Consider the following 20,959-nt stretch of genomic DNA (forward strand, 5'->3'; position numbering starts at 1 on the left):
GCCTCGTGTTTCCTAACCTGGGCAGGAATAATACCACTCCTTAAAGTAAACAACTGGTTTTGAGCCTCTTGGGGTTTGATCCAAATACCTGCAGTAATGTCAAATTCTTTTTCCTCTTTGCTCCCTGAGTAGGGTGAGGGGAAGGTGCTTGTATACAGAAGCAGTCTTTTCTTTTCTTTTTTTTAAGCAAAACTGTATAAAATTCCTAGAGTGTTGTCACCTAGGCAGGCAGGTCAAGCTTTTATATTTTTATAGAATTCCGTAGCTGCCTATTCCTTAGTAAGGCTGGGGATGTGGGGAAGGGGTTCTGGGGGCTTGCTTTCTTCAAATGGTTGGAGGATTCTGGGCCAAGATAAATCCAGACAGCTGGGCTGTTACCTGTTCCCTCTATTCCAGCCCAGGACCTCCCCCCACCAGTCAAAGTGAATATCCGGATTGGGGGCATCTCCCCTAACAATGTAAAGTCTTTCTCGATGATGGAAACTGCTGTGTCCCATTAAAAGGGCTTTGAAATGGAAATGATGACCCTGCTGAACCTTACTAACAGTAGTAATAATAACAACAATGCTACCCTCATGTTACTTGTCTGGGTGGTTTTTTGATTCTGCCAGGTCACCTGGGGCAGGGAGTAGAGAGAGGGGTCTGAGAAAGCCGGGGGTGGGGAAAGGCTAGTGGAGGCAGCAGGTCTTGGATTAGGCCCCCAGGGGTAGAACTGGAACTGGCCAGGAGCCTCAGGGACATGGGGACTTTTGGAGGTAAGAATATCTACCTTGGCACTTCTGCTCCCAGCCTCCTCCGTGGGGGCAGAGGAAATTATGCCAACGGCTGCGGGCTCCCACCTCAGGCTTGGCTGCTTATGCTTCTCCTACCCCCAGACTCCAGGAAAAGGTCTGTCTGAGTGGAGGGGAACTGGGAAGAGGAGGGAGCTGAGTTGGTGCTAAAAACAAATCTGAGGCTCATTTGCAGTCTCTCACTTACTCCTCACAACACCCCAGCAAGGGATGTACCATCGCTCTCATTTTCCCATGAGGCTTTGGATTCAGAGACATTTGCCCAAGGTCATGCGGTCAGGAAATGGCAGAATTGGGATTTTTTTGTTTGTTTGTTTAATTCTTACCCAAGGATATGTTATTTATTTTGGAGAGAGAGAGAGAGAGAGTGGAGAGATAGAGAGAGAAACAGAGAAACATTGATGTGAGGGAGAAACATCAATTGGTTGCTTCCCGTATGCACCCTGATTGGGAATTGAACCTACACCCTAGGTACGTTCTCTGACTGGGAAGCAAGGAGAAAAGAGAGAAGGAGAGGAAGAGAACATTGATCGGTTGCCTCTCACATGCCCCCAACTGGGGACCTGACCTGCAACCCAGGCATGAGCCGTGACTGGGAATTGAACCGGCGACCTTTCGATTTGCAGGCCAGCCCTCAATCTACTGAGCCACACCAGCCAGGGCACAATAACATTTGTGTTCCTAGAAATGTACACATGAACTCCAAGCTTTGCATACTCAGAGACTCAGAGAAGCCCACAGCCCTCTACCCTGCGCGGGAAGAGAGGTTAAACCACAAGAAAAGGTGTCTGTAAGCAACGGGTGCTTGTCTAAAGGCTGGCCAAGGCTGGCTCTGCAATTACTCAGTTTCCCAGGAATCACTTTTCCCTGACACAATGCTGCCCTTGAACCTCAGAACACCTCTTCCTCCTCCCACCCCCTTGTCTCTTCTTGTCCTCTCCCCATGCCACACCCAGGCCTCTCCCACTTTCTAAACAGCCTTTCCGTCCAGCATCGCTCCCGGTCCCCACCCATCACAGCCTGGTGCCCACGGCCTCCTATCTGCTCCCCTGGGCCAGCTGAGCGGCCCCTCCTGTGGGGCTGGCGACAGCAGTGCAGCGAGGGTTTCAGACACCAGATGCAGAACAAGGCAACCTCACCTGGTGCCCCCCAACCAGGTGCCCCCTCCACAGAGGGACCAAGCCAGGGAGAGGACGCCAGCACTGGTGGACACCTTCCATGGAGAGGTGCTCTGCATACCATGCGCCCCAAAAGGGGAAACTGGCTCGCGGGGCCCAGTGAAGGACTTGCCTGTGTGTGGGGAAGCCCAGCCATGGGGGTGCTTAGCCACCGTACCCAGGGATCCCTGCCTGAGGCCAGAGGACCAGGACAGTGGTTGCCAGGAGGGGAATTAACTCACAGTTTACTTGTTGGCTGCTGCCCTGCTCTTGACCAGCGTGGCAGGTCAAGGAGGTGACATGCCCAGGCAACAATCCTGCAAGGGAACTTGGAAACTCTGTGTGTCTTAGCCCTGGCCCAGCTGTGGGACTTGCTAACTATGGCCCATGGAGTTAATGAAATTTTGTCTTGGAAATTCCTGAGTCGGACACAGCAGCCAGTGCTTACTTACATACATGCCGGCTCAGATCAAGTGCAGGTTGCGGGCCGAGAGGCAGCCTTGCTGAGGCTGTGAGTGGGGTCAGTGTGGCCCCCACCAGGCTGGGGTCTGGAAGAAACAGGAGAGAAGGAGGAGGCTGGGGTTTGGGGGCTACAAGCTGGTTTGGGGGTGCTCCAGGCCTTCAAGGAGACACAAGGGACTAAAAGGAATTAGGCAGTGACCAGAGAGGAGAGTTAAAATGTGCATTTGCCATTCCACACCCTCCCCCGCCTTGGCAGTTCCCGCCTGACTCCCCTTTGTAGCACTGCCTGTCCCTGGGTCTCCCTGCCCCTGCCTTGTTCTGCTTTCTTCTTCTCTCTGCTGCCGCTCCTGCTCAGAGCTGTACCTTGCAATCATTTTATCTTTCCATCTCTCTGCCAGGAAACCCCCAGCGCTGGGTTCCCCTGGGATGTTCGCTGGCAGAGGAGACGTGGCAACATGCTCTGCCTATCCTGCCTGGAGCTGCAGTCAGCCAGGAGGGAGGGGGGAGGCTGGGACACACCGCTGGGGGAGGTTCAGTCCCTCTCTCTGCTGCAGCTCAACCCACAGGTCTCTACTGCTTCTCTTCGGAGCCTCCACCTGGAAACTCTTGGTTCTGAAAACTCAAAAGCAGAATGACAGTGCCCACTGCTGGGAGTGTGCCTAATGCCACAGTGGTCTCACTACCTATGACCTGTTCTTTGGACATGAGATACCTGTGTTAACAGCAAGCAGCACCAGATATTAGACCTCGGTCCCTGAGTTTGGTTAAGAAAGAATTCAGAGCCAAGACTCAAATACAAGCGAAAGTTTACTTAGAAGGTCACAGAGGCAGAAGAAGTGAGCCAGTGGGATTGCATGGGCTCAGAAAACAAGTTACAGAGGCTGAAGAAGGGCCCTTGGAGCTTAGGAGAAAGAAAGGCAAAGAAAACACTCCTGGGAGAGGAAGAGGGGGACAGGCACGGGCGTGCTCCAGAGAGAGAAAAAGCATATGCTGGGGTCCTGTCTTTTTTTTTTATCTTTTTAATCCTTACCCCAGGATATATTTATGTATTTTATTTACTTTCCTAAGGATTTTATTTCTTTATTTTTAGAGGGAGGGAGAAAAACATCGATCAGTTTCCTCTCACAGGCATCCGAACCAGGGACAGAAACCCACACATGTGCCTTGACTGGGGATCGAAACTTCGACCTTTCTCTTTGTGAGACAATGTCCAACCAACTGAACCACGCAGCCAGGGCTGGGTCCTTGTCTTAAGGGTTTTTGTCTGGAGGTGTCTGGGGGGGGGAATCTCAATAGAATATCATTAACTTTCCAGGCATGTCTCCTCAGGGTCTTCATCTCCACTGATTGGTCTGAGCCAGGGTAGGGGGATCCTTCATTAGTCATCACAGCTGGTCCTGACGTCAGCCATCAGCAGTGGCTTTGCTGGTTTTCTGGGGCAGAAGCTAAAACACAGCTGAGGCCTACAGGCTACCTCTGGTTTCACCAAAACTCTCTGTGATCAACAGCCCCGAAGCTCTTTTTTGGTAAGATTATTTGATGTAGGTCAGAAGCTCATTGACTTGAGGGCTTAGTGCTTCAGGGAGTGATCGTGCAAGGGCTAGTATGGGAGCCTTATGAGGCTATTCTCTGGACCCCTTGTTCCTCCTCTAAGGGGGTCTACTGCACGACTAGGGACACACCAGGGGAGGAAAAGTCTGGGGAAGGTCTGAACCACAGGACCAGCAATATGCTGGGGGAGGAAAGGTCACCTTGAGGATGAGGTTCTACAATACTTGTTTTTCCAGTTTTGCCTGTTGCTAGGTTCCTGGGGCTTTCCGATCTGCACCTGGCCTATTGTTCCTATTCTGCTCATGTCTGTCTAATTGCCTACTATATCACTTGTTTAGTCAGTCAACAAACATTTCCTGAGGACAGACTTTGCCAGGTGCTGTCTTGGGTGCTGAGGATACAGTGATAAATGAGACTTGGCTCTTAATCCTTAAGATGTCCACCATCTTCTGGGAGAGGGAAGCAAGACAATCAATGAGAACAATATAGGGAGGAAGGGCTATGCAGAGGAAGGGTCCCTTAGCCCAGGATTGGGGTGAGGGAGGATTATGGAAGGCTTTAGAGGGTGGGGCTTGAGTGAAATCTTCAAAGATGAATAGAGTATTCGAGGTGCAGAAGGAGGTAAGGCATAGGGGGCAGAGCAGCCCAAGTAACCCTGAAGATGGGCTGGGGGTATGAGCGCAACAGCTAAGGACACGGGAAATACATCCTGCCAAGAGGACTGTGTGGACACAGCTGGCATTCAGGAGATGTGGAGCACACCCTGTCTCTGCCACCATAAGACATCTCAAGGCCTCGTTTTCTTGCTCTGGTGAGAACAACCAAAACCACAATGTCCTAGAAAATATTGTGGTCGTTGTTCAAGGGCTGTGTGTAAGGAGCCACCTTCCATGAGGGGCCAGGAAGGGCGAACCCTCAATGCCTCGAGAGTTGGGAGAAGGCGAGAATGGCCAAGGGCTCCCACTATGGTCTTGGAGGTTACCAGCTCAAGAAGGGCTCTCTAATGGCAACAAGAGAAGCCTGGGACCAAAGGAGATGGTGCTGCAGCCTCAAAGCTGAAGACAGAATCCAAGGGCATGGCCCCAAACTAGAGCTCTACCCAATGGACAGCCTGGCCAGCTCTGGGGCCAGTGTCTTGAGTGGGAGCCTGGGCTGGTCTTGTGTTCCCCGTTTCAGGAAGGAGGACTGCTTGGAAGCTCACCTTCTGCATGGCCCTAAGCTCCCAGCTGGTCTCATGGTTCCTCTGGTGCTTTAGAGAAGAAACAGGAGAGAGAGAGAGGCAGGGAGGCTGATGGGTAAATCAAGGCAAAAACACAGGGTAGGAGGTGCTGGTGAAACCAAGGCCAGAGTGAGGGGAAGGGTTGAAGGACAACTGCTGGTTGCTCAGACCATAGAAGCATAGATCACCAGAGCTAGGAGAGACCGTAGATAGCATCTGTTCCAAGTTGCTGAAGAAGCTGAGTCCCAGAAACATCAAAGGATTTACTGAGGCCCCAAGGCATAGAAAGGGATTGTGGGTGACTCCGTCCGTCCTGCCCTTGGGGACCTCTCAGATTAGCAAGGAAGACAGACTCTTCACAACTAAATATAACCCAAGGCGTGTTGGGATAGGAATGTAAAATCTCTGTAAAGTCTTTGACTCAGTGATAAGGAGTAGAGGGCGGGATGGGATGTCAGTAAGGGAGAGGAGGGGCAGACAAAGAGCTGAGAGAACTTGCCCAGTGGAGGGAAGAGGTCCCAGTGCCACTGGCTGGAAAGGGGGAGCCTTGTCCACCCTGCTCCCATGCCCCAGCTCAGATCTCTGTTCTGCTAGCCCATGGCCTCAGACACTTCCCTCTGGTGACTAGCTGCCTGCCTAGAAGGACAGGTGGTGGCTGGCTGCTGCCATGCCATCTTGCTGATGTCTGCTCACGCCAAGGAGCAGCCAAGGAAGAAAACACTTTCTCCTGAGAACAAGTGCCAGGGAAAGAATCACCAGGGTAGAGCTGGCCAGACCCCACGGGCAGCGACAAGGCTGGGAAGCTGAGGGCAGGGGAGAGAGGGACCTGGAGGAGGAGCTGCAGCGAGGAGGCAGAGATTCCTTCTCAGCCTCGAGAAGGGTGGTGAATTGGCTTTCTGGGATCCTGTTAGGAAAGAAAGAGTGACTGGGGGAATGGGGAATGAAGGGAGGGAGGGATCCCAGCATGGCCAAGCCAGGGCAAGCAGAAGGAGGCTACTAACCCCAAACCCATTTTACAGATGGGCAAGTGGAGACTCATCCTTAGGAGGAGGGTGCTAGTGTGGCGCACTTCCTGGGGCCTCACCTGCCCATCTTCCTCCCTCATGAGGCTGAAGTGGAGGAAATTAACACAGGCTGGGTGCCTACTAAATGTGCTTGCAATATGTACCTTTCCTGTTTAATATTCAGAGGTAGGTACTCTGCTTATCCCTGTTTTACGGAAGTGCAAGTGGAGGCACAGAACAATGCTAAAGCGACATCCACAAGATCAGGGAGCCACAGCACGTCAGGAAGGCAACAATTTAAGGGAATCAGAGGAAGCCACCATCTGGATAATGCTGGCCCCCGTGCCTGTCCCCCTTCCTCAGGTAGGCGTGCACACAGGCACATTATGTGTGGGTGTCTGTCAGTTCTCCAGTAACCCGTGGGGAGATGTAGCCTTCAGGATTGTCTGGGAACACAAGTCTTCCCACAAGGTAAGGAGGCTGAGCTCGAGATAAACGTGACCTTTCCAAGGATCTATTCCCCAGGGGTCTTGGTAGGTCCCTCTCCGGTCTCAGAGGCTCATCAGCACGCACAGAGCTGTGCGTGGTGGGAGCTGGTATGAACCTCTTGGAAACAGACCCTGCTCCAGTCCTATCGGTCTCAATACCTGGAACGGCATCTCTCCCGCGCGGCCCAGGGGCCAGTCCGGGGCTGTCATCGTGTAAATGACCTCCCCACCCTCGTCCAAAGTGCCTCCCAGAGCTGCAGCTTCAGCTAGCAATCGTTGAGACACCAGAATTAAACCCGAAGGCCCTGAGGGTAGGGCTTGGCGGGGCGGGCCGGGGAGGAGCAAGGGGCGGAGGATGCTCCGAGCTTATCCACCCGGTCCCAGACCGGCTTGGGACCGCGATCGCCTTCCTTGCCGCCGCGCCTTGGACCCATGGACACCTTGTGCGGCTCCGGGGAGCTCGGCTCCAAGTTCTGGGTAAGGAGGACTCCCAGGACCGAGGTCGCGCCCCAGGGAGCCCCGGAGAAGGTACCGGGGAGGGGTCCATGCGATGCCGGGAGGGGGTCTGACCGCGCGCCCAGAGCCGGATCCCTCGCGGAGCGCGGGACCGCACCGCCTCTGCCCTCTCCCGCCGCATGGAGGAGCTGGGAAAAGCAAGGCACTTCGGCTCTCCCGGGCGCAGCTGGTGTCGTGCCGGGAATCGGACGGTGATCCCACTTGCTGCCTCGCGCCAGTCCCTCCCTGGGGCTGGGCGCACAGGGTGCAGAAGGGGCATTTCCCCGTTAACTATGGTCCCAATGACCCTATGCTAAGGCTCGGTTGAGTGCTCCTCCACCTCCCCTGTGGCCCAGGGCGCCCAGAGTTGTTCCACCAGGTACTTTGGGGGGGTTGGCTCCGCTGGACGGCCCTTTTTGGAAAGGGTCCCTGCCACCTTCTTTTCTGGGAACAAGGGCACCCCGGGAGCATGCAATCCTCACTGCCCTGGTCTCAGGAGGAAGACTCAGACCTCACTCTGGAGTCCGGCCCTTACAGGTACCAGGATCCCAGAATTCCCTGGTGTGGGAGAAAAGGGGCCACACATTAACATGACGCGCTCAGGGGAGGCCTGCAGGGTGGCCTGACCAACTCAGGGACCTAAAGGAACCGCAAAGAATGGTCTGAAATTAAAACTTAGGAACTAAAAGCTGTTCATGGTGGGTAGTCACGTCAGTATTTTTCCCTAACAAAGGTCAATTTTTACCTTAACGAAGCCTGTCTTTGTCTTTTTTGCATCTATGGTAACATACCTTTGAGCTAACTTCCCTATTTTCCCCCCAAACTCCTTGGGCACGAGCTGAGACCACAAATCTCATTGTTATGGTTATGCTAATTGTTGATTGTTAACTGTCCTTGACCCACCTGTGTAGAAGAGGTCTGTGTCTGTCATTTTACCTTTTATCCAATCCCAGAGGTGTCCCCACTTTGCTCTCTCCTGCCTCCCCTAATCTATCACCAATGGACTTCCTTGTAACCCTCTTCTGGCTCCTCCTTTGATTCTAGTGTGTAAAATAAGGCGCTGAACTGCCATTCTGTGGAGCACGTCTCAATCCATTGAGATGTTGCTTCCCGGCAATTGTCAGTTTGGCTTAAATAAACTCACCAAAAATTCTCTACAGGATTGAATGTTTCTTACTGATTGATACACCAAACCCCTTTCCCAGACATCGGGGTGCTTTTCGGGCTGCTGACTCCAGTCCCCCAGGGCAGCGCAGGCGCATTAACTGTAGACGGCCCAAGAGCTTTCCTGCAGTTTTCAAAACCTACTCACAGCAGCTCCATTGATTTCATTGCAGCTCTGGGAGGCACGCGGTAATGTCTCCATCTTACAGCTGGGCTCAGATTTAAAAGGCTTGTCTGTGGTCCTCCAGGCAATGCCCAGCGTAGGCTGGTCTCAAATCCAGGGCCTCGAGTATCTGTACATAGACACCGAGTGTGTGTGCGCCCAGTGTGTGTTACCCATGGTATTTAAACAGTCAGGAACCCCACTTATGGGCTGTGTTTGGAATGGGCCGTGAGGGTTACGTGGGTTTTTGAAATCTGTGGTAATGTAGCACCTGTAAAAAAGTATCTTTAGGGAATCTCTCTTTTTCTCTGAGTCACTAAAGGGTTAATCAGAGATGGTGTCAATTTTTTGGAGCTGCACTTCTTGCCCAACCCCAATGAACACAATCTGTCTTCCAGCCTAGACTGGTTACTTGTTGCCAGAATCTGGAGTTTGCACGTTTGGCTCATGAGTATATAGTTGACCCTTGAACAACGCAGGGGTTAGTGGTACCCACCACCCATGTGCCTGAAAATCTGAGCCTAACTTAAGTCGGCTGTTCAAATACATGAATTCCCAACTCCTGGGTGACCCTCAAACATGTGGGTTTGAACTGCCCCATTCAATTGAGCTGGGTGGGTTAAGTGATCAGTAATCTGTATATCAGTAGACCCATGAAGTTCAAACCCACATTATTCAAGGGTATTTTCTTTCACTGCCCACTTGAGCCTGGCTGGTGTGTCTGTGGCATGGGTGGGACATCTGGGTGACCAAGCAGAGAGCTTGTAAATCAAGGAGGCGGATGTGTCCAAGCCTCAAGTGCAAGGTCCTCCTGTTCCTGGGTGGACAGTTTAGACATTTGACCCTGAGAGCTTCAAAGAACTTGCAGTTGGGATACTCAGGATTCCTTTCTTGTTCCAAGCTTAGTGTCCCTTCGGCTGTACCCTTTCAGAATATTGGAGAATTCAAGAATGTCAGAGCTGGGAGCCCGGAAGAGTTAACCCAACCCCTCAGGGTAGAGCTGGGGAAACTGAGGGCCAGGGCAGGAATGGACTTATCAAGGTCACACAACAGGCAGTTGCAGAGTGCTGGGCTGTGCAGCAGGACCCCTGAGATGCGGTTCCAGCTTTGCCATTGCCTGACTGCACCAATGGGCTTCTGGGCACCCTTGTCCCTGAACTGCGTGTGGTTCATGAACTGTTACCTCCTATGAAGACCTCAGAGTCCACGGGAATCAGCGCATCTATATTAGGTCTGAGAGATGTAGTCCATGTGGGGTGTCTGCTTGGATACCTGGACAAGGGAAGCAAATACTCCTATTCCTCACCCCAGTCTCTAAACACCCTCCATCTTCCAAGGATCTTCTTGGCTTCTGAAAGTTGTTCCAGGCAGCACCCTGTCTGGCCGGTGACTGGGGGTGGGATCGTTAGAAAGCAGGAAGGCTCCCAGCTCACCCCACCCCGAAGGTTTGCACAGCTGAGGCGAGGGAGGAGCTGAGGTCAGCTGCAGCTAGAGCTTCAGTTCTAGCTCAGTTACCCAAAAAGCCTGGAACTTTGGGCTAGTCTTTTGTGGTATGCTAATTTGCATTTCATTTGCATTATATATTATTCAGGTATATCTGCCCCTGAATCTTTTATCTTAGGGGCTTGTGGGTGACCTGACCTGTGGGAGGTAGTTCAGGTGAGCCTGGGAGTTCCTGAGCCAGGAGTGAAAAGGTGGGGGCCAGCGGGGGGTGGGGTGTTCAAGGCATGGTTTAGGCCCCTCTGAGCCACTTGTGTACCAAGTTTTTTCACTAGCTTAGTCTCAGCCTCGGTTTCTCCACCTGGGAAATGGGCAGATAAGCCATCTCCTAATCACCTCACAAGATTCTTATAGAGATCACATGAGACAGAATGTGATCTCTATATTGAGAACTAAAAAATTCTCTGGTGGACAGGTCAGGATATTCTTGGGAAGAGGAGTGAAGAGAAAGAGAAATGAGGTTGGGAGGGGGTGTTAAATCAGGCAAGATCGCCAAGAAAGGGGCTGGCAGGGCCGTTGGGCGAGGGCTCCCTTTCCAGCTCTTTGCCAGAGACTTTGTAATTGCAGCCCCAGATGAATCTGAGGGTAGCAGGCTCAAGGGGACCCGTGACCCCTGGACATGTGCGCATACACACACGCCATGTACTGGATGAACAATATAGCTATTTTTTTTTTTTTCTATCATTCTCTCATCTCTACCTACTTTGGGGCAGATTACCAACATCTCTGAGCAAACCTTGGGAATAGAAATACATTCCAAAAGAACAAACTATGACCAAACTGCTCAGGGCTCATAAAGCCAGAGATGCCTCTAGAACAAAGGAGATGGGGGTGTTCCTTTGCTGCACCCTATTATCCCTTGCCTGGAGGATTGCTCTCTGTTCTGAGCAGCACCCAGGTTGTAAAGACCGTGGATAGAGAAGGGCCCAGCGCTGCTTACCCTCAGGAAGTCTTGGCCTATTTGCAGAATCAGCCTTGATCTGATGGCCCCAGGAAGCTCCTGGGAGGCTGATAATGGCTCAGAAATCCGAAGGTCCTTCCCACGAGGGCTGTCCAAAGATGGCCATGGTTGCCTGAGAAGTAGTGAACTCCCCTGTCCCGGGAGTATGCAAGCGCATGATTAGTGACCACTTGGTCGGGATGGCGGAGAGATGATTCAAGTCAAGGAAGGAGTTGAGGTCTCACTCTGAAGTTCTGTGACCTACTAGGAAGAGGGCAGATGTAGCCAACGAGAGGTGGGCTGGTCCCTCTTCTGATTTCCCAGACTTCCCTTTCCCTGGGGCTCTTCTCACTTTTGACATGGGATGTACCTAGTGGCAGCTCTTGGTAGAGGCCAGTGGGCCCCTCACGGCTCAGGTGCTGACGCCTCCACTGTTCCCTTGACTGTTTACCAACCTGAGGGAGGGGCAGAGCCTAGTCAGAGTTTCAGCTCCCTGTGTCTCCTGCTGTTCCAACCTCTTCCATTCTTGTCACTCACTGGCCACGTGGCTCAGGGCACATGGCTGTCTCTGGGCTCCAGCTGAATTCAGGTCGTCTCTGGGGCCTGGTTCAGGTCTAGCTGCCCAGTGTAGAGTCTGGGAGTCTGAGCCTCAGCTTGGGGAAGGGGGTAGGTGGCAAGGCCATGATCAGGGCCTTCTGAGCTTTCTGGCCCCTGGGTATCACTGTCTTCCCAGGCTCTTCCTCCTGGGTTGCTTTCTAGCCTGAGTAGATGGCCACTGGAACTTACAAGTAATGGACAAGCTCTTATTTCAATGTATTTTGACTCTCACATAAAGAGGGTGACGTCCAAAGCTGTGCGAAACTGGCAGTGGCAGGGCCTCTGAGGTAGTCCGGCGGGCACCAAGTCTCCTCCGTCAGGAACCGGTCTTTCCTGCCAGGCCAGGGTCCCCAGGATCTCCTTCTTCTATCCCGTCTGGGAATGGTGAAGTTGGTGCTGGATGGCTTTAACTTCTGAGCTCCTGGCTTCCGGTGGGAGGATTTGGCCCCTGTCATCCCAGGCTGGCTTCTCCCCGCCCTGCTGCTCCCTCACTTAGGCGAGGAAGTAAGTCAGGGCAGTAGCATTTGGGAGGGAGCTTCGCCAAGCCCAGCTGCTGGCTCGCAGACCGAGCACCAGGCCAGCCCCCAAGGAGGGAGCTCCCAGCGGGCACTGTCAGCAGACCCTCCCAGGGTCAGAGTGCCTGGGCTGTACCCACCCTACCCTGGTGGGACTGTCCCAGAGGCAGCAGGCAGAGCCGGATCCCTGAGAAGGGTGGATACTTGGGTGCACCCTTGCCGGGTGGCTGGGCCTCTCCCCTCCTCTACCTGAGGCTCCTTCCCACAGGGGGTGCCAGGGGAGGGGACTCCTTGGAGCTTACCCCTCGACTGGATTTCTCCTCCTAACTGGATATTCAGGTTTCTAGTCCAATGGCTCCCAGAGCCTCGGCCAGCCCATTACTGTGTGATGGGATGGGAGCCCCTCCCCGTCCAGCTCTGTGAGAAGAACCTAAGCAAGGCCGAAAGGAGGTTTTTCATGTTTCTGGAGACCTGGACACATGTCCTATTCCCAAGGTGGGATGTCATGGTGGAGCCCTGTAGGGTGTAGAGAAAAGGCTGTAGAGAAAAGGCCATGGTTTGGGGTGGGGACTCTGGAGCTGGACTGACCGGTATAAGTCCTCATGTTGGCCCACGTGGACTGTACCCACCCTACCCTGGTGGGGCCTGTCCAGCCAGGGGTCTCAGCTGTTGAGAACATTAATGATGATCCTGGGTCCTGGCCGGGCGGCTCAGCTGATTGGAGCATCGTCCCATCGGCCAAAAGTTTGGGGCGTTGATCCCTGGTCAGGCACATACCTAGTCTGCATGTTCAATTTCCAATCAGGTGCATATGGGAGCAACCGATCAATGTTTCTCTCATGTCGACGTTTCTTTCTCCCTTCCTCTCTCTCTAAAAATCAGTAAACGTATCCTCAGGTGAAGATTAAAAAAAAAAAAGAAGAAGAAGATAATCCTGGGACAAAAATGGTGCTCAAATAACTGAAGTTGTGGGCTGGCGCTACTGCCTGCAGAAGCGGCTGGGCCAGCCAGGCCTGTGGGCTGTGGGCTGGCCCCGGGCAGCCAGGCTTTGACTGTGTACCCCGGGCCCTTCCGAAGGCTGCTATTTCAGCCCCGGCAGGTCAGTGAGTGTGAATGGGGATCAGAGCTGGTCTTTGCCCGTTCTGCACCTCCATTTCTGCTGAAATAAATGAACTTGACAGTTGATCCCTTCTCTCCCTTCTCCCCACCCCACAGAACTGAGGAAGTCATTACTCTTCTGATGACAGAGGCTGTCAACAAGTCTAGGGTGGCTGGGGGGCTGGGAAGTCACTGGCAGAGCCATGGCCCAGCTGGGGCAAAAGGATCTAGGGTCCTCACTCCTACCTGCCTTTGCTTAGGTCTATTTTAGCCTTAATGCCCGTGAAGGGGTCCCCGCCGTGCAGTCCTTTGTGGGCAACAGAACTTATCATATACATCTAGCTGTTTAATCACCTTATTAAGGAAGCTGTTGTTGCTATGGGAACTGTGAGTAACGGCTGTGGAGTGAGAGAGAGGAGCGGGGGAAATAAAGTCAGAGAGGTGGGGAGAAGCAGATAATGAGGGTGTGTTAAGGGCCACGTGGGGTCTTTGGCTTTTACTGAGTGAGCTTCGAACCAGAGCAGTAACATGGTAGCATGGTCTAGCTTAGATTTCATTAAGATCTGCCTCTAGCTGCTGTGCTGGGAAAGACTGCCAGAGCAAGTGGCCAGGGTGGAGGCAGGAAGACCACAACCGGGGAGAGGGAAGTAATCCGGATGAGAGAATGGGGCACAGAAGCGGTCAGATTCTGGGTACATCGCGGAGAACGAGATGAAGTTGCTTTTTGATAGATAAGAGCAGGGGAATGGCGCACTCTCATCTCGTTGAGTCTGACCATTTGCAGGTAGAGTGATCAGGATTTGATGAAGGGTTGCGTGTGGAGTGTGAGAGAAAGTGAAGAATTAAGGATGACTCCAAGGATTCTGGCCTGAGAGAAGGAGAGCGTTATCATCCATCGAGGCAGGCGGGCTGGAGAGGAGGGGATGGGCGGGAGCTCTGTTCTGGACTTGCTGTGCAGGTCATGCCGCGTTGGCGTCCTAGCTCTAGAGTAAATAGTACAGGCATAGATGGGTACCCGCTGCTTTCTGTAGAGGGCTCTGCCCAGTTGAGATGTGCATATCTGAAGGAAAGGAGCCCAGGCTGGACCCCCCAGTGGGTCAAAGACTAGACCACCCGAGTCCTCACACCCCCATCTCTCTTTTTTTAAAAAAGATTTTATTTACTTATTTTTTAGAGAGGGGAAGGGAAGGAGAGAAACATTGATCAGTTGACTCGCACACCCCCAGCTGGGGACCTGACCCACAACCCAAGCATGTGCTCTGACCGGGGATTGAACCAGCCATCTTTCCATTTGCAGGCTGGCACTCAATCCACTGAGACACACCAGCCAGGGGCCCCCATCTCTTGATTGTTGCCATAGTGCAGGTTGTCTGTGCCACTGAAACAAAGTCCCCACAGCCTCTTGCTCCATCACTGGCTTTCCCAAGTGTTGCCCTATCTGAGTCGATATACTCTGCTGTTCATTCTCTCCCCCGCGGGGAGCTCCCAGGATGCAGTCATTTACTGCCATTATGACTCACGCATGGAGAAAGAGGTCCAGAGAGATAAAGGAACTCTCCCATGGCCCCATCGTTCAACAGCGGCAACCCACAAATGGCCCTCTGCATCGGGATTTGGTTCTTCGTGTGGCCACTCGCCTCCTGCCTCGAAGAGCCACGGCACCGACTTGCACACCCACGCAAGGATTCCCCATCATGCCCTTGAACTCGAATTCCCTTGTCAATCAACGCATACACCATTTCTGGACGCCTCCTGCATATCTGGCCCTGGGCTGGGAGTTGGAGGACGTGGGTGGGGCAGGAGAGGAGAGGAGTAAGATAGGGCCTGGCATCTGTCCTCAAAGGCTATGTTTCTGTGGGAGAGGATGTGTTCACAGACACAAGGGGGCATGGCGTGGGGAGAAACCCCAGTGTGGCATCACAAGGCCTGGGTGCCTGTCCCAGGTCCCTACTGCCGGGTCTGGCACCTGTTGCCAGAGCAGGTGAAGCTTGCTTCCTCTTTTGCGAGCTGGGCCTAATACTGTTCCTCCTCTCTACTTCTGGAAGATGTTCTGAATCAGCCAGCCAGTTAATGACCATGTAAGTGTTGTAATAAAGTGCCCCTGAAACATAAGGGGCTCTTATCACTCTCTGGTAATAGTCGCTTACCTGGCTGCCAAGGCCACACACGCAGAAAGGCTTCCTGTAGGAGGCGAGGCTCAGGCTCAGGCCAGGGAGCTGGGACATGTGCCGCAGGCTTGGAGACCTGTCAGTCTGAGTTGGGGAGGGCCAGCCTTGGACAGGCTCCTGGGTGGCAACTAAGTGGGTCGATTAATGGGCCTGCTGAGATAAGAGCAGGGTGGGGCTGCCCACTGACAGTAGAATGCGTAGGTGCATGGATCCGTTCACACGACAGCTAACCGTGCAGAAATGAGGACTGGGCGTTCCCGCTCACACTCAACCCCAAGAATGACACCCACGGGCACAGTGTTGAGTGAAAGAAGCCAGACGTGAAAGATACATCCTGTACAACTTTCTCTATGGGAAGATCCCAAATGAGCAAAATGAATCGACATTGTTAGGAGTCGGGTGGCATTTCCCTGGGGTGAGTAGTGCTGGGAGGGGGCACCAGGGAGCTTCTGGGGGCCAGTAATGGTCTCCCCTCATTTTCTTGACTTGGATGCTGGTTACACGGGTATGTTTACTATGTGAAAATTCACTGAGGCACGTACTTAAGATGTGTGTGCTTTTCTGTAAGTATGTTATACTTGTTTAAGAAACATTTTTTAACGGAAACAAGACATGGATTGGGGCTGGATTAGCTGTGTCTGCTCCCTGTCCCCCAGTGGTTCCTGACCAGACCTAGTAGAGTGTCCATCTTTGTGACCCAGCGCCCACTCAGCCCTGAGCCAGCATTCTGGGGGCTCAGCATGAGTTTGTGGATCCTTAGCTCACATTGCTTGAACGACTACTAAATACAGGGCTCTGGAATACAAGATGTACAACCTCTGCCTGCTGGGTCTTGAGTGAAATGCCCCAAGGCAGTGTGTCCCTGGGCTGCATGGTCCCCAAAGGCAAGCGACAGCCCTGCTCCAGGTGCGCCCAGCCTACTGCCTGACCAAAGCATCGTCAGGTGGAAGACTGATGCTCCGAAGTGGTAGCTCCCTTGATAGGTGCTGACTTCAGAGAAGAAGGGGTGCTCAAGATGGAAAAGGCGGGTGCTAAGCCAGTCCCACCCCTCTTCCCTGTAGCTGTTGGGTTTTGACAAGTTGGAAAAAAAAGGGACCAGGATGGGCAAAGGGAAGGATCGGGAGTCTCAGAACTGAGGTAGAATGAAGTGAGTTTGGCAACAAGGGAATAAGCAGTGGGAAGGGAGGTAGGAAGAAAGAAGCACTTGGGGTGCTTGGACTTGGCTCCATGAGCAGCAGGAGCCTCTGCAGGTTTGTGGGCCTGAGGCAAGGGGCACAAAGCTGCATTTCAGGAAGGGTCGTCTTGAGGCAGGAGCAAGGCCATAGGATGGCAGAGAGCTGACCCGGGTAAATTAATGAGTGAAAGGAGGCTGAGGAAAGGGAGGCAGGGTATGCAGATCACTCCGTGAAATGTTTTCTTATGATGAGAGAACTCAAGCATATAGATAGTTAAATAGTTCGGATAGATAAATAGATAGATAGATAGAGAGAGAGAGAGAGAGAGATAATTCAAGGTCAGTAGAAGGCCTCAAATGCTCTAGTAACATGCTGAGATTTTGTTTTCTAGACAGAAGGGAGCCACTGAAATTTTAGAGGGAGGGTATAGATTATCCTTTTGTTCATTCATTCATTCATCTATTCAACAAATATTTAACTTATTTAAGCAAATTTTTGGCTGAGCACCTACTATTCTAGGTACCTAGGATACATTAATAAATGAAATAAAGGCTCTTTCCTTTAAGAAATTTACATGTCAGTAGGACGAGATGAGAGGAAACATAGCACACTAGTAAATAATATAACATGTTGGAAGGTGATAGGCACTATAGAGAAAAGGAAAAAACAGAGAAGGACAAGGAGAATGTATCGGGAATGCTGGGGTGGGGTGCAGCCGGCAATTTTAAACAGAGCTGGTCAGGGTTGACCTCACTGAGAAACAAAGACTGAACGATGTCTTGGGGGAGAGTGTCCCAGGCAGAGAGATGGCACGTGCAAAGGCCCTGATCCTGGTGTGTTGAGAAATAGGCCACTGGTTGGAGCGATGCCGGGGAGGCGGTGAGCAAGGTCACGGGCTGGTGGGGAGGCACACTGCACAGCTCCTTGTAGGGCAGCGGGGGGGGGGGGGGGGGGGGCGGGCATCAAGTGGAGATGTTCAGCAGGCAATTGAATATAGAGTTGGGGATTTAGAGAGTAGTGGAGTGGAAATGATAAACTTGGGAGTCATTAGTATGTAGATGAGACCACCAAGGAGGTAAGAGCAGATGGAGGAGATGGAGGAAAAGAAAGGAAAGGAAAGGACTGAGCCCTGCGGCACTCTGATGCCAAGAAGGGGACCAGCAAAGAGACTTAGAAGGGAAGACGGAGGAAGGAGGGAAAGGCCGGGGGGTGTGGACAGGGATCAGGGCATGAAGGAGAAGAGACCAGAACCCCAAGGAAATAGTTTGGGAAGAGGTGAGGGACTGTTCTAGCAGGATGGCGAAGGGGCCAGGTGGGAGGGGCCAGGTGGGAGATGTTCTCCCCACCACGTTACCTTTGAACAAACCAAGATCCAGAGAGGTGAAGATACAGCATTTTGCCCAAGGTCAAACCACTTGAAAGAGGTAGAGCCAATTGTGTTGACTTTTGCAATAAACAACATATACACAGTGAAAAAGTGTAAACTCTGAATATTTATTTAACAAAAATTCTGTGATGTTTTTGCACTGGAAGGATGAGGAAGCTCAAGAGGATAGGCTATAAGAGAAGTACAGCCTCACCGTTCAAAGCAAAAGAAAATGGTGGTTATCAGATAATGGTAAATCGAATAATAATAGTAAAAGCAAATTGCTTAAAATATGGGAGTGTAGGTACCAGGAGAAAGTTAGCCTTGTTTCCCCTGGAAAATGGAACGAAGAGTCGGGGGTGATGAGGCAGAATACCCTTTTCTTTTTCACAGTTTGGCTTTTTAAATTATGTGCATGTATAACTTTGACAAAAATAAAAATGATAATTATTTACATTTTTCATTAGAGGGTGGGGGTTAACCGTTGTAAACAGGTGTCTCTAAGTGGATGAGATTATGGGTGGCCTTTTAAAAGTTGTTTATATTTTCTGAGCTTTCTATAAAGAACGTCTAATTTTTGCAAGAAAGAAAGATGAGTTGACCGAGGGTCTTGGAGGGAACAATCTCAGGAAAATATGTATTTGAATGTATTCCCCCATCTGTTTCCAAAGAAGTTCTTAGGTAGAGTTATAGCCAAAGACAAGAGGGGGCTCTTGTCTGGACTCACTGGTTCCCCAGGACACCCCGCCTTTTGGTGCTAGAACCAGGGCCGTTCTACACAAAGTGAGATGGTTGGACACCGTAGGTCCGGTAATTTACAAAGCTCTCTCCACATCCCTTTGCTCCTTTGAGCTTATACCCACCCCGCGAGGTGGGTGGGGTGGGGGATGACCTCCCCCATTGCGGAAGAAAGGCATGCAATCTCAGGGAAGTTCTCTGTCTCTTCTTGGAAGAGGCTTAGAGAGGAAGCGGGCTCTTCAACTGTGTGCATATATTTGTTTTGATAAATTACAAAATTACTTTTAAAAAAGAGTAGAAATCTAGAATGACAGAAAGCAGATCAGTGGTTACCCGGGCAGGATGGGCTATAAAGGGGCACAGGGGAGCTCGTGGAATGATGAAAATATTCTGTATCTTTATGGAGCAGTGGGTTTGCAGGTTTGTGCAACTGTCAAATCCATTGGATTGTGCACTTTCAATGGGTGCAGTTTATTGTACTTAAATTGTACTGCAGTTGAAGTGGGGGGGGAGGAGAGAGAATGCGCAAGAATGAGGAAATGGGGACAGCCATGACCTCCCAGGAGAGCTCCCACTCGGAGCAACACCTGCTCATTTGCACACTTACCCTCTCATCTTAACACACCTTCTGACCCAGCTGCACATGGATCAGCCACTTCTCTTGAGGGAGAGTCCTATTCTGCAGAAGGCGGCCACAGCACTGAATTGTTCTCTGTCCCCAGGACTCCAATCTGTCCGTGTACACAGACAACCCCGACCTCACTTCGTGCTTCCAGAACTCCCTGCTGGCCTGGATTCCCTGCATCTACCTGTGGGCCGCCCTGCCCTGCTACCTGTTCTACCTTCAGCACCGCCACCAAGGCTACATCGTCCTCTCCCACCTCTCCAGGCTCAAGACGGTCAGGGGCTGGGACTGGTGGGTGGTAGGCGGGGGTCAGGGGGGTTTCTTTTTTAATGAGTCCCTTCCCCCATCCTCAGCAACTGGACAGGGTTCCTCGGCTTCACCACCTGGCCCTGGGGCCGTGGCAGCTTGCCAGCTGGGTTTGCAGCCAACTGAAATATCCCCTTCTTGGGGAGGTGCAAGCACATTTTCCATCCAGGTTCTCCCACCCTTGAGAAGCTTCCAGCCAGGGCCCAGCCCGGCCCTCAGGGTGAGGCTCAGGCAGATCTGGTAGCTTCAGAAGCAAGAAGTGACTGTCCCTCCCTCTGGGGATGGACACTCCAACGCGTGCCTTGTCTGTAGGCCCTGGGCGTTCTGCTGTGGTGCATCTCCTGGGCTGACCTCTTCTACTCCTTCCATGGCCTGGTCCACGGCTGGGCCCCTGCCCCCATCTTCGTTGTCACCCCCTTGGTGGTGGGGGTCACCATGGTCAGTGTGGGATCTGGGAAGCTGCGTCGGGGTGGGTCTCCAGTGGGTCTAGGACGGTGGGGGAACCATGGGCTCTGCGGAGAAGGCTGGACACCTTAGCAATGGGAACAAGATGAGGGTGACCCCACAGACATCTGGCCACGCAGGATGGGGAGGCACAGAGGCAAGTCCAGAGGTGCGCACTCTGGCCTGGTTTCCCCTGCCCTTCTCACACAGCTGCTGGCCACGTTGCTGATCCAGTACGAGCGGCTGCGGGGGGTGCAGTCCTCGGGGGTCCTCATCATCTTCTGGTTCCTGTGTGTGGTCTGTGCTGTCATCCCCTTCCGCTCCAAGATCCTTTCAGCTGTGGCAAAGGTGAGGGCAAAGAGGCGCACCTCCCCGGTCCAGCCCTATGTGGGGGTAACCTCAGGGCTTGAGGCCACTGCTGGGTCCCCGGCTCCTCTGCTCTGCCCCTCCCTGGCTCCGAGGACCTCTTCTGAGCTTCAGTGCTCTTTGTGGTTTTCTCTGCTTGCTGTATCTCTGCTGGGAAGCAGAACCACCTCTGCTGGGATGGTGGTTGAGCTGAGGGCCAGTGTAATTCAGCAGAACGGGGCCACTGATGGATATTTATGGGAGTGCAAGGGGGCTGTTCTGTAGCCACCACCAACTGCAATGTCTGACAGGGGTGTCCGCCAATGTCGGTAATGAACACATGTTTGCAGTCATACATGGGTAGTTCTGGCTTACCTGGAGGTCCCATGGTCTTGTTTTCCCCTTTCTTCTCACCTTCCTCAGTCCCTAGCCTCCCCCTTGATCTGTGGTGGGGCTGTCAGTGGGTGGTAGGAACGCTGGGCGTCAATCCAGCATCTCCCCATTTGTCCATCTCAAGGGGAGGCAGTCAAGTATATCCATAAGAGTACAGGCTTGGAATAACCCACTTATTCTCTGTGTGACCTTGGGCAAATTCCTTAGTCTTTTGGGGCCTCATTTCCTCAGTTGCAAACTGAGCACCAAATATTT

General features: G+C 52.5%; 1 protein-coding gene across 1 annotated transcript in view; it reads left to right on the forward strand.

Moving 5' to 3' along the window:
* ABCC3 (ATP binding cassette subfamily C member 3) overlaps positions 1-20,959 on the forward strand; it is a 50,049-nt gene that overhangs the window by 855 nt on the left and 28,235 nt on the right. Inside the window, exons 3-9 of the mRNA XM_054585496.1 lie at positions 397-458; positions 6,548-6,655; positions 6,915-6,983; positions 7,057-7,149; positions 19,314-19,490; positions 19,835-19,960; positions 20,177-20,314. Of these exons, the coding sequence (XP_054441471.1) occupies positions 397-458; positions 6,548-6,655; positions 6,915-6,983; positions 7,057-7,149; positions 19,314-19,490; positions 19,835-19,960; positions 20,177-20,314 (773 nt within the window). The remainder of the gene's footprint in view (positions 1-396; positions 459-6,547; positions 6,656-6,914; positions 6,984-7,056; positions 7,150-19,313; positions 19,491-19,834; positions 19,961-20,176; positions 20,315-20,959) is intronic.

Source organism: Pteronotus mesoamericanus, unplaced genomic scaffold, assembly GCF_021234165.1.
Source record: "Pteronotus mesoamericanus isolate MK-2021 breed Mesoamerican mustached bat unplaced genomic scaffold, CSHL_Meso_final contig_84, whole genome shotgun sequence".
NCBI lineage: Eukaryota > Metazoa > Chordata > Mammalia > Chiroptera > Mormoopidae > Pteronotus > Pteronotus mesoamericanus.